This window comes from Alligator sinensis, unplaced genomic scaffold, assembly GCF_000455745.1.
Source record: "Alligator sinensis unplaced genomic scaffold, ASM45574v1 scaffold250_1, whole genome shotgun sequence".
Classification (NCBI taxonomy): Eukaryota; Metazoa; Chordata; order Crocodylia; family Alligatoridae; genus Alligator; species Alligator sinensis.
This window is the reverse complement of record NW_005841888.1, coordinates 4,432,189-4,444,076: the sequence shown is the minus strand read 5'-3', so window position 1 is coordinate 4,444,076 and position 11,888 is coordinate 4,432,189. Positions and strand designations below refer to the sequence as shown.

General features: G+C 38.2%; 1 protein-coding gene across 1 annotated transcript in view; it reads left to right on the top strand.

The window, feature by feature from the left end:
* ZNF280D (zinc finger protein 280D) overlaps nucleotides 1–11,888 on the top strand; it is a 20,971-nt gene that overhangs the window by 3,742 nt on the left and 5,341 nt on the right. The window contains exons 4-5 of the mRNA XM_025197075.1: nucleotides 6,736–6,781; nucleotides 9,615–9,670. Coding sequence (XP_025052860.1) covers nucleotides 6,736–6,781; nucleotides 9,615–9,670 — 102 coding nt within the window. The remainder of the gene's footprint in view (nucleotides 1–6,735; nucleotides 6,782–9,614; nucleotides 9,671–11,888) is intronic.

Here is an 11,888-nt window from a genome sequence, read left to right as displayed (position 1 = left end):
TTTTTCTTGTAATCTTGATGGAAATGATTTGATGGTATTGTTGAGTTTTTTGGTGAAAAGGGGAGTAGGATCTTCTTGTAGTTCTTTGTAGTAGGTGGTGTCAGAGAGCTGTCTGTTGGCTTCCTTTATGTAACCCTCACGGTTTAGGATGACTATGGCTCCTCCTTTATCTGCTGGTTTTATTACTATTTGGTGGTTAGATCTTAGAGATTCTATGGCCCTTTTCTCTGGTAGAGAGAGGTTGTTGTGGTGGCGTGTGTTGCTGATTATTTCATTGCTCATTCTTTCCCCGAAGTAGTCAATGTAGCAGTCAAGGTTAGGGTTTCGTCCACTGCGAGGTGTCCAATCTGATGTTTTTTGGGGTTTTTTGGCATTGATCTTTGTATAGCAAGGCACTGTGCCATGGGGATGTTTTCAGAGAGGCTAAGGCTGCTTACAGACATTAAAAAACCCCACCAAAAATGGCACTTCAAACTCCGCACAACCCTGCAGCAAGCCTAGCACATGCCCAAAAGAGGCATTGCATTAGTTGGACCCAGCTCGCGCAGCATCTATATAGATTGGGCTCTTCAGCGGCATTTATGGCACTTTTATCTAATACAGGCAACCTCCGCTTAGCACTCTTAATTGGTTCCTGAAAAAACAAGCGTTAAGCGAAACTGAAAGTATTTGACGACCCAAAATGGTGACCGCAATTGTTTTTAATGACCCAAGATGGCGACCGCAAATGTTGTAGTGAAACTAGCTGAGCGCTAAGTGAAATCAGGTATCAATTTAAAATGAGCATTATAGTGAAATAGTGCTAAGCGAAACAGTGTTAAGCGGGGGTTCCCTGTAGATGATTGCAGGGGCAACGCGTAGAGGGTGTACAGGGGTGCATGTGCACCCCTAAGCGTGGCGGTGCACCCCCTACAAAAAGGTGCCGCTGACACTGTTGGTGGCACCTCCAGGCGGTTGCCACTCACCACCCTGCTGATGACACTGCCAGCAGCGTCTGCAGGCGGTCCACAATCCCGCTGGCTGCTACCCCCCCCGCCGGCAGTGGCTGGGGGGGGGGCGTTGCCCTTTGCCGGCAGTGGCTGCGGGTGGTCGTTGACCTTTGGTCGGTGCTTGCCACATCCCACCGCTGCCGTGCCCTGCCAGCCACCAGGGGCACAAGTCATTCATGGATGATTGTGTCAGCTTTAGATAAAATTTCCAAAAAAGCCCATTTGAAGTGCCTGATTTATACAAATGCTGCAGAGCCAGGTCCAATTAACGCTCTGTTTCTTGCAATAAAAATTTTGTTTTGTTTTTGCTCTTTTTCCCCCCCACCCCCTCACACCTGTCAGTGCCCTAAGTGACTTGCCCAGAAAGCACTGGAATTAAACCTTGCCCTCTGTGTCCCAGGCTAGTAGCTTAACTTTGCTTTCCATGGTATATTTTTTTTTATTAGTTTCTGTGTATTTTATGCTGTAGCAATGGTGACACAAGAAAACTTGGGAAATGAGATATCAAAAGTATTCAAGAGGAGAATGAAATGACTTCAAAGATTAACATTAAAAGAGCTAATACATTAATTTTTTTCTTGCCCTTAATATTAATTTAAGTATTGTGATGATGTACCATCTGAACTTCCTCTCCTTTCTTTATGTTTCCAATAAGATACAAGCATGATTACAGTGTTTAAATTAAGAAAGGTAAATTGTGATCTTTGATATTCCTGTTGGGCTATTTACTGGATTGCAGAATAATCTCTTAAATGGTGGATTTCATGTTTCTTGGAACACATTAAAACACAACTAGACAAAGTACCAAAAAGATTAAGGGCAGAAGATCGGATTATACTCGCTGATGAAGAACCTCGTTAACCAAGAGTATCTTATCTACCTACATTTTCAGTAGCAGACCTCCTAAAAGCCAGGTCCTTCCCCTAAAACCACATGCCAAATCAAACATAAATCTGCTCTGCAAGCTAACAGTAGCCACTGGGTATTAACATCAGCCACGTACAGACATTTGGTTTCTCCTGGGGGAGTTGCTTCTCTCCCAGGGGAAACCATGAGTGTACAGATATTCAGGCCATTCTTTTTCAAAGTAAAAATGGCCACTCTAGAAGGAAAAAAAACCCTGGGAGAGCAGATGTCTGAACATACTGTATTGTGTGATTGAGCTGCATTTACTTTAATAGGTATTGGCTGTATTGAATGATAAGTGGTATTTTAGAAGACCTGCGATTGTCATATGAGGGAATCTGGGATGTGGATTAGATTAGATTGTGGCAAAGCTTTGAACACGATTTGAGGACAGATGGATTTAGGGTACCACCCTTCCCATTTTTGGGCTTACTGGAAAAAGTTGCAATTTAGTGCATGCACACTGGCACATGAGACTTAGACACGTCTGTGTAGATAGTTAAACAGTGTTGCTTCCTCAGTGTAACAGCGGATGGCATTCAGTATTTGAGATGCTGAGTGAGAAGTGTAAGAACATTTTGGGTGCTATTAGAAGCTGTAGAGCCCCAGGTATGCACAGAAATGTGGGTAGGATCTGTATTAAATTCTAAGGATTTTTTGAGCAGGAGATATTGTATCCTATCAACCCATTGATCAAATGATCCCAAATCACTGATTGTCTCCCTGCACTTTCACGAGACACAGAAAATTTCAAGGCAGTCTGCCTGACTTATAGGACATTTATGATAACCAGCCTTTAAATGAGAAATAATTATTCATTTTAACCATAGCAGAGAAGGTGCTGTACCGCCGTAATTTTTTACTGGGCCTTTTTGCATTATTTAGGGTCTTGACATCATAAATGTTTACATGAATTCTTGATTTGTCCATGATAGTGAATAAATCCCATCTGCTTAAGACCTGACCATTTGGACTGTGTGTGAATAGAACGGTGGTCATTGGAGAGACTTAGACCAACTATGAGTTGTGATACATGACTGCTGCATGGTCATCAGAAAAGCTAATGGCACTTTATCGTGCATCAGCAGATGCATGACAAACAGAACCAAGGAGGTGATACTTCCCCTCTATCGGGCGCTGGTCAGACCGCAGTTGGAATACTGCGTGCAGTTTTGGGCACCGCACTTCAAGAGGGATGTGGATAACCTGAAGAGGGTCCAGAGAAGGGCCACTCATATGGTTAAGGGCTTGCAGACCAAGCCCTATGAGGAGAGACTAGGGCACCTGGACCTCTTCAGCCTCCGCAAGAGAAGGTTGAGAGGCGACCTTGTGGCTGCCTGTAAGTTCATCATGGGGGCACAGAAGGGAGTTGGTGAGGCTTTACTCACCAAGGCGCCCCAGGGGGTTACAAGAAATAATGGCCACAAGCTAGCAGACTAGACATTAGGAAGAACTTCTTACTCTTTCCTGCCTATGCAGGGGGTTGGACTCGATGATCTATTGAGGTCCCTTCTGACCCTAACATCTATGAATCTATATAATTGCTGTTCCAGCCAAAGGGTTAGAATAATGACCTTCCATGCTAATTAAACCAGTTACTAGGGCTGCAGTCCCTGCCCTTGCCTGTCCAACCTTATTAATGGGTTAGCCTGGTACCCAGTCTACCCCGAAGGGCCAATAAGGAGTGAGTCTGTCATATTTTAAGATTGTAATACACTGGAAATGTGGAAAAAGATTGGAACAGTCACTGTTATAAGCAAGCGTATTATGTTAGATTTAGACACACATATGTGCATACTTTCCATGTACATCTAAAAGACATATTCTTGTTTTTATGTAAATGCTTTCATGAAGTGTGAATGCAAGCTATATAGGTATAGTTTAATCAACTGTAATGCTAATAATAGTATGTGCTGCATAAGGTTAGCTAGAGCATCTTAAATTCTACTTCTGCTGTCCAACTTGATGGAATCTAGCCAACAGTTAGTTTATCCCTGAATAAAACGGGGAGTAGTCTATAGAAATTGTGTTTCTGAAACCAGTGTGCTCAAGGTTGTTCATTCTGTTAATGAATACTTTAGAGTACCAGAGCGTGGCCATACTACTGTAAAAATGTTTTTTCGGTGCTCTGTCGGTGTCAGTCAGGTTCCTGTTGCTAGTACTATCCAAAGTAAATGACTTTTCACAAGTTTTCAAATTCATGAGTCTAACTATGATCCATTTATAGCATATATTTCTCATATGTGAATGTGTATAAATACAATGTGTATATTTAAAAAAATAGGTTTTGCAATGAGGTAAGTGTAATGATATTCATAATAAGGTAACAGCATAATTAGATTGAGTTCAGTTTGAACTTCTAGCAGGGATTTAACCTCTTTGTTATATATGAACATTATATAACATCCTTCTTAGTGTTAACACTGCTTCTTGAGTAAAGAACAATAATATACATGCGTGTATCCATTAGAATTCAAAATTAATTTTAAAATGGGATCTGTAAGAAGTATCAGTAATTAAACTTCTTTTTTTCCCCCTGATTATCATAGCAGAATAATGTAGACTTCAAAATACCCATAGTTAAAACTTGCTGAAATTGTGTATATAGTATATTTCTGAAGAATATTTGAAGAATATTCTTAAGGTTATTGGTCACACTTCAGAATTGAAAGTTTATTTTATAGAGATTGAAGAATAGTTTTGTCATCTCATTTTTCTTAATGGGACTGAAGTTGCAACCTCTCTTTAGCAAAGACAGTCATCATTTCATAGTCAGTTGTGCTTCACAATGGTCCTATTGAATTTTGACAATCATAGGGTGTCTACCCTGTTGCTAGACAACACAGGGAGTGAGGGGAAATGGTGCCTATTTTGAAAAAGTAACTTCAGAAATTTTTCTGAAGAAATGAAGTGTAAAGTTTTAAGGTACTTAAATGCATAGTTTACTGAAGTCCATGAGGGTGTAATTTAATAGGGGGACAAATATAAAGAACAGATACCACATTTTGTTCTTGCATTTAATTTGATGGCAAACCTTGCATTTCACTGCAAGGTTTGCAGTAAAATCTTGTTCAGATACCAAGATTTTTGACTATGTGAAATTAATTTGCTAATGTTTAAATTAGACTGGTCTTTTCAACTTGTTTGTCTAACTGCTCTGTCTCTTACACAAGTTATTATGAAAAACATGCTTATTATACTAATTTTTTAATGATTTCAGTGCAAAAAACTAAACCAATGTTAGCTGTACCTTTATCTTGTATTGGTATTGATACTCATGATTAAATATTTAAGAATGTTCTAAATCCCTGACCCCAAAAATGGTTTGGGTGTCTGTTTATTGAATGCAGCCTTGGCATTTGATTTACTTTTTCCTTGCTGTTAATTAGTTATACATTGTGGTTATGCTAACACAGAGGTGCTACAACAAAGTGATCTTTTGTTCCCTTACATGTGCATGCTACATTTTATATAATAAATTAGAATATAATAGCTAAAATGATCACATATGATTCTGTATAGCACTAGCAAAGTCATTTTTAACGTTACGAAGACGTTATTATCAGGCATTATTTACAAAGTGTTCACTGAGAATATTAAAGATTATTGGAAAGATGTTTAACACTGGTTTTCTCTTGGGCTCGTCAAGAAAAAAACAGCAATTACGATAAATTATATAATTTCTAATGTTAGTGATATCTGTTTGTTATAAAATTTAAATCAATACATCTGTTTCTTATGCTAAGTATAATGTACATGTTAGAAACAGCCGTTAAACCCCACTGAGGTCATGAATCATTTAATTCTTGATTAATAACATTATTACTCAGGTCAGGTCTGATAGATATAGCACCATACTTCAGCAAATTAAAATTGACTTTAATGCAGCATCAACAAAGAAGGTACAACCACAAGCAATTTTATAAACAAAAAAAAGCCTCTGAAAGGTTAGATTTTATATCGAAACTGATGACTTAACAGGGTTTTACAGGTGATGTACTTCTTGCTATCTCTGCAGTAACATTTTCTTATATAAACACAGAAAATCAATCACAGTGATGTTGTGATAAGCTGTTTAATTAATGTGGTTTTAGAAGTCAATACATTTAAATAATTTATAGCTAATCTAATGTATGGATTGTGCTTGTGAAGGTATTTTGGGTGAAGAATATCCTCCAAGTGATAGTTAGAGGTCAGTTTCAATATTGTACAGCATTCCAAAGAAGATGTGTGCACATCCACATATCCACACATGCTTTTTCTGGGTGTTGGATACAGTAGATTCTACAATTTAAGATGGAAATATTCAATTTCTGTTTTAAAGACTATTTGGTAGCACTGGTATTGTGTGTATGGAGAAATAGTTTTAAAAAGCATGTGCAGATTTAATTTTTAAATTGTTGCAAGTTTTTTGGGGTTTTTTTTAAATCTTCAGTACTTTAATATGCTAATATCTTGACTTCCTCATTATATAAACGGTTGCTAACACTGAGGATATATGTATTATCTATCATCAAATAGAATCAATGAGCATAGCCAGAATGATTTCTTTGAAGTAATAGTTTTAGAATTTTTTTCCATCAGTGAGAGAGGCACAGATTACATGAAACAAACATGTAATTTTACAATATGTATACAATAAATGTTTTTAAATGTTGAGATGTCTTTTTGAAAATATGAAATAGACTTTAAGCAAAATTAAAATGCATTTCAACAATAAAAGTTCATTTTAAGTTGCCAGGATGTTTTCTTATTTTAAGTATATTTGTCCATTTTTCACCACTCTTTAATATTAATGTTAGTATTTGAAAACATTGAATCTTAATTCATTATCCACTAGGTTAAAGACTGAAATCTCCATTAGAGAGAGAGAAGCTAAATCTGAGGTAATATTTTTTACGGTCTAAAGATGTCTGAATAAAAATATTTTTGAACATCTAGAATTGTTTGAGGGACTGTGATATTTCTATTTAAATATATGTATATACTGCTGTATAATTATGTCCAGAACACATCTTTGATATGAAGAACCCAGTCTTGTCCTTTTTCTGCTACGAAATGACATGACATTGGAGAGACAATTAGGTTATGTAAATTTGTAACATCAGAAACTTCCAGTTTATGTTCAGGTACTCAGTGTACTTATGTATCTAATTAATGAAGCTATTATTAGTTGTGTTGCATATGTTACTTAAATCTTAAGGGGAATTGGACATTTTATTTTTTTTCCCTTGAACCTCTCACTTTTTTATGATTTTTTTTTTTTTTTTTTAGGGAAGTGAGGAAAAGCAGTCATTTGTTTCCCAGTTTAAACAGCCTTTCCCAGGCATGCACACAATTGTTCTGTGCGTACAGAGGAGCTGAAGGTTATCACAGCACACACATCTACTTCACCCACTTTTATTCCAGGCTCTCTGCACTTTACAGATTTTTTTTTCTTGCAGCTTGATTTGCAGAGCTCTGAGCAAGTTTTGTGTTTGAACTTATCTTTCTATCTGTCCTTTTCTTCAGAAAAAGGCAGTTTGCTGTTACCAAAATATTGCCAGGGAGTGGAAAGGGAGGAACTCTGGCCAAGCACAGGCCTTCTGTAGGAATGGCTGTACAGCATTTTGAGCAAGACTGGCATATAGCCAAAGAAATAATACCAGCCTACAAGTATGCCCAGGCTTACAAATTTGTGATGAAACCAGCTTGGTGCAGCCCTGATCGTGCCTGGAGTGGGCACAAATGAGTGAGGCCTGTTTTACAGTGTTGTGCACTTCTTGCTCAAAATACAATGTAGGTACTCCTTTTATAAGCAGCACTAGTTCCCTACTCAGGCTAAGTGGGAAATGATAGTTTTGGGGACAGATGTATGATTCTTTGGGAAAGCTGGGAATCCATCTTCTTAATGCAGTGGTGCTCAGCCTTCTGGCTCTGCAAGCCAGATGGGTGGTATGGAGTTAGTCAGATCCGACTTGGGATCAGTGTGTGGGGATGTTCTGGGGTTGCAATTCTGTGTCAGCCCAACCCCACACACCTGGATCTGTCTGCAGAGCAACTCTATGTGCCTACCCAACTGTACACTGGTGTGATGTAGCACACAGGGTTCACATTATCCAGCTCACAGGACTCCCCACAGGTCTGGAAATTTGGCAGCACCGGAGCAGCAGTCAATTCTGCCACCACTGCTCTGCCACCAGATTTCCAGACCCACCTGAAGTCCCATGTGCCAGCTGCTAAGCACAGCTGTTCTAGTGGGATAAAGGTAAAAGGAGCTCCTTGAAGTAAGCCTTGCAAACCTTTTTCCATTGGCCCTTTGCTTTAGCTGTCTTTTCTTATAGTTGTCCACCGTTTTTCTACTAAAGACTGAATTTTGTTTAATGTATAGAAATGTGTTTTCAGTGGTATGATGGAGCCCCACATGTTCTAGAACCTAGGTTTTTGCTTTGTAATTTGCCCTTGGGCTCCTGGAGCTTGGTTTCATTTAAAATGAACATTAACTTTCTTGTCTTTATGGTTGCAGAAGATGCACTTAATTCAAAATATGAATGAAGTGTAGACCAATTCACTGCTAGTTTTCTAATTTTGAAGGAGCCCTGAAACAGTAGTTCTCAGGTGTGATGTACCATTTCTGCATCATCTATGATTCTGTTGAATTTTCTGTTGTGCCATGGAATGATTGCTATTTTGCTGCAGCTGGGTATTTGCCATTTTGTTCCATACACTTGTCCCAATAGAATCTACTTGTAGCAGCTGTAATTTGTCTTCCATTTTTTTTCCTCATCATGGAAAGGTATTTGAATTATAGTGCATAATCTGTGCTGTTTAGTGGATTGATAAGTAGCAAGGGGGTCTGAGACCAGAAGTGGAGCTGGAACTAGGAGCCAGGAGCTTGGGAAGAACTAAGACTGGCTAGCTAGACTTCCTTGAGAACAGCACAGCAAAGTCAAGGGAGATGACTCGCAGAAATCAGCTATCAGTTCACCCCTTGATAGATGGAGAACATTTAAGCCCTGCTTTTTCATTGATTTAGATGAAACTTAGTAGGATCTATTTTATAGCAGATGTTTTAATTAAACTTGCTATTTCCAGACAGCAAACTGTAATTTGTCCATTCTTTTACCATCTTAAAATTGGTTATTTTATTTGAGAGAGAATAACTCGCTTGTTATACCTTCTGCTGATGAAAAATTGTGTAACAGCATAAGTTACAATGGATGGCAGCTGGTTCTCTCTTGAAGTGTTGTACTAAGCACTCGCAACCAGAGCTTTACAAATCTATGTGCAAGTCCTGCTTATCAGATAACTTTTCCAACATACACTATTCAGTGGTCTGGGTAATACTTTATATTGCATTAACTTTAATTTTGCTTTTATTGCTATTCTACTAATCACTGCCTGACTGTCAACAGTCCTCCTGATTCTTTTTTCACCAAACATGTGAGTACACCAACTGTGAGTACTCAGTTCTGCAGACCTTTCTCAAGTAAGATGTCATTGGGATTATTCATATGAATGAGGGCTCCAGGAATGTGCCAATTTAACAAAAAGAAATAAGAAAAAAAAAAGAAAATTTTCCTTAATGTGAAAGACTGGTTGCAAACAGCTATACAAAGATCTCCACTGGATCTCGATAACGTGCAGATTTGAAGAAATCACAGTGTAAAATTCTGTCTGCTGCATTTTAGTGTAATCGGTTATGGATGTAAAATTAAAAAATATCATTAATTATTACAGAAAAAATCAAGATCTAGTTTATCTGAAGGAAAAACAGAAACATCAACTTTTGAAAGGTAAATATAAGGAACAGCTGCATCTCTTGAAATTCAAGTACATAAAATAACACTTGTGCTGTGTTATTTTTCAGGTAATTAGGAGAAAATATTTTAACTAGTATTTGCATAATGTAGACTTTTTATAAGAAAAAGTAATTTTCAGATAGCAGCTGTAGTATATTTACTCAGCAAGACATGTGGAACTTAGGCTGTTGGGTTTCAAAATAATTGCACCACATAAACTGTACAAAATATTGAAATGGAGGATTACTTATTGTAATGATGCATCTGAATAGTTAACAGTATTTTCAGAAAAATAGAAAGTACTTCCTACAGTTAAACAGTATAAGTTTGGGGCATTACTTATGGCTTTTTTACAAAGCTGTCTTTTCACCATTGTGAAGAGGTACTTCTTTCCTCTTTGGGAAAGTAAATATGTGAACTTGTTGGGTAATTGTAACATACTGTACTACAAAAAATATTGCTGCAGTTTAGAATTCTGGTGGTGTCTGAATGTCAGTGTGTGAAACAGTAATTCAGGACATGGGTTATGCCATCAACTTTTAAGTACAGAACCACAGTTGGAGTTTATTTGTATGAAATGTGTATTAGACCAAAAATCACATTCTTAAGTGTCAAATATTTGCTGTTACCTGGGTTTGCATAAACAGTTATGCAACATTAGTCCTGAAGTCAGGCCTTTAAATTCTATTTCCCAGAAAGATCTAGCCTAATTATAGCAACACAATTTGTGATTTCTTATTTTTAAAGGGTCAACCATTTGTTGTAAGCTTTAACATAGTAGCTGAATAATTGCTTGTCCAAATAAAGCATTCTCCCTTGCCTTTCCCCCCCTCCTCTGGTCACACATCAGTGTGACCCAACAACTCTGACATTTTAATTTCACTTAAAATGTTCACATAAAAATTGAACTAGGTGGCTCAGGAACTATAGGGTCTATGATGTCCTCATCACTTGTTCAAATCCAGCCCAAGTTAATAAAGTTATTCTAATCTTGGTACAATAATCACTTGTACATCATGTATTTGCTTCTCCCTGCCTTCTAATCTGCATTTGTTGTATTAATTTTTGCTTATAAGTGACACTGTTCTTCAAGTTTGATAGTTAAGTGGCCTATAAGTAGCAAGTTGCTTGACTTGGTCTACTTCCTTGTTCATTTTGAGTCCTCAAATTTTCTTGATCCTTCAGTTCTAGTTTTAGGCCATGATATAGCATAATAATTAGACTAGTTTTGTTGGTTGACAGTATGCTCCTGGTGATGGGACATTTGACAATTGCCATTGTTATCTGTTTTAGTTTTGTCTGCCTTGATACCATTACACCAGGGGTGGACAATTATTTTGGGCAGAGGGCTGCTTACTGAGTTCTGGCAAGCTATCGAGGGCAGATAAATATTCATTTTCTAAATTTTTTTATGTGCCCCCCGGGCCGCATTTTGCCCACCCCTGTGTTACACAGAATCACCTTGGCCTCTGTGGTCTTGAGTCATTTTTCCATGCTTTATAATATGATTCCTTGAACTGATTTCAAGAAAGAACTTGTGACTATAAAATGCTTGCCTCTTTGTTTGTGAGTCATTTCTGAATCCAATCAGATTGAGATTTTGCAGTTTCTGGGAAGCTTCACTATAGTTTCTCCCAAAGAAAGTATCTTCAAAAGAAAGAGGGTCATTTGTAGTGCCGTGCGAAGTTTCAGGTGCTGATTTGATCTGGAGGAGATTCGGCCCAATTCGGTGGCCGAATCTCTAAATACAAATTGAATCTCGGGACCAATAAAAAGGTCCGAATTGAATTTGTTTGAGAGTCATTTCTGAATCCAATCAGATTGAGATTTTGCAGTTTCTGGGAAGCTTCACTATAGTTTCTCCCAAAGAAAGTATCTTCAAAAGAAAATGGGTCATTTGTAGGGTTGTGCGAAGCTTCAGGTGCTGATTTGATCTGGAGGAGATTCAGCCCAATTCAGTGGCCGAATCTCTAAATACAAATTGAATCTCGGGACCAATAAAAAGGTCTGAGTTGATTCAAAGCTCTCTGAATCGATTCAGAAAAGATTTGGAGAGCTTCGATTTGGGCAATCCCCTGCTCGCTGCAGCAGGAGGCTTTAGCCAGACTCCATGCTGGTAAGTAGGGGCAGGGGGGGCTGGAGGAGCGGGGATGGGACCATGAGAGGACCCCTGTCATGCCCCATCCCCTGCCTGCTTCCCCAGCCCCCCACC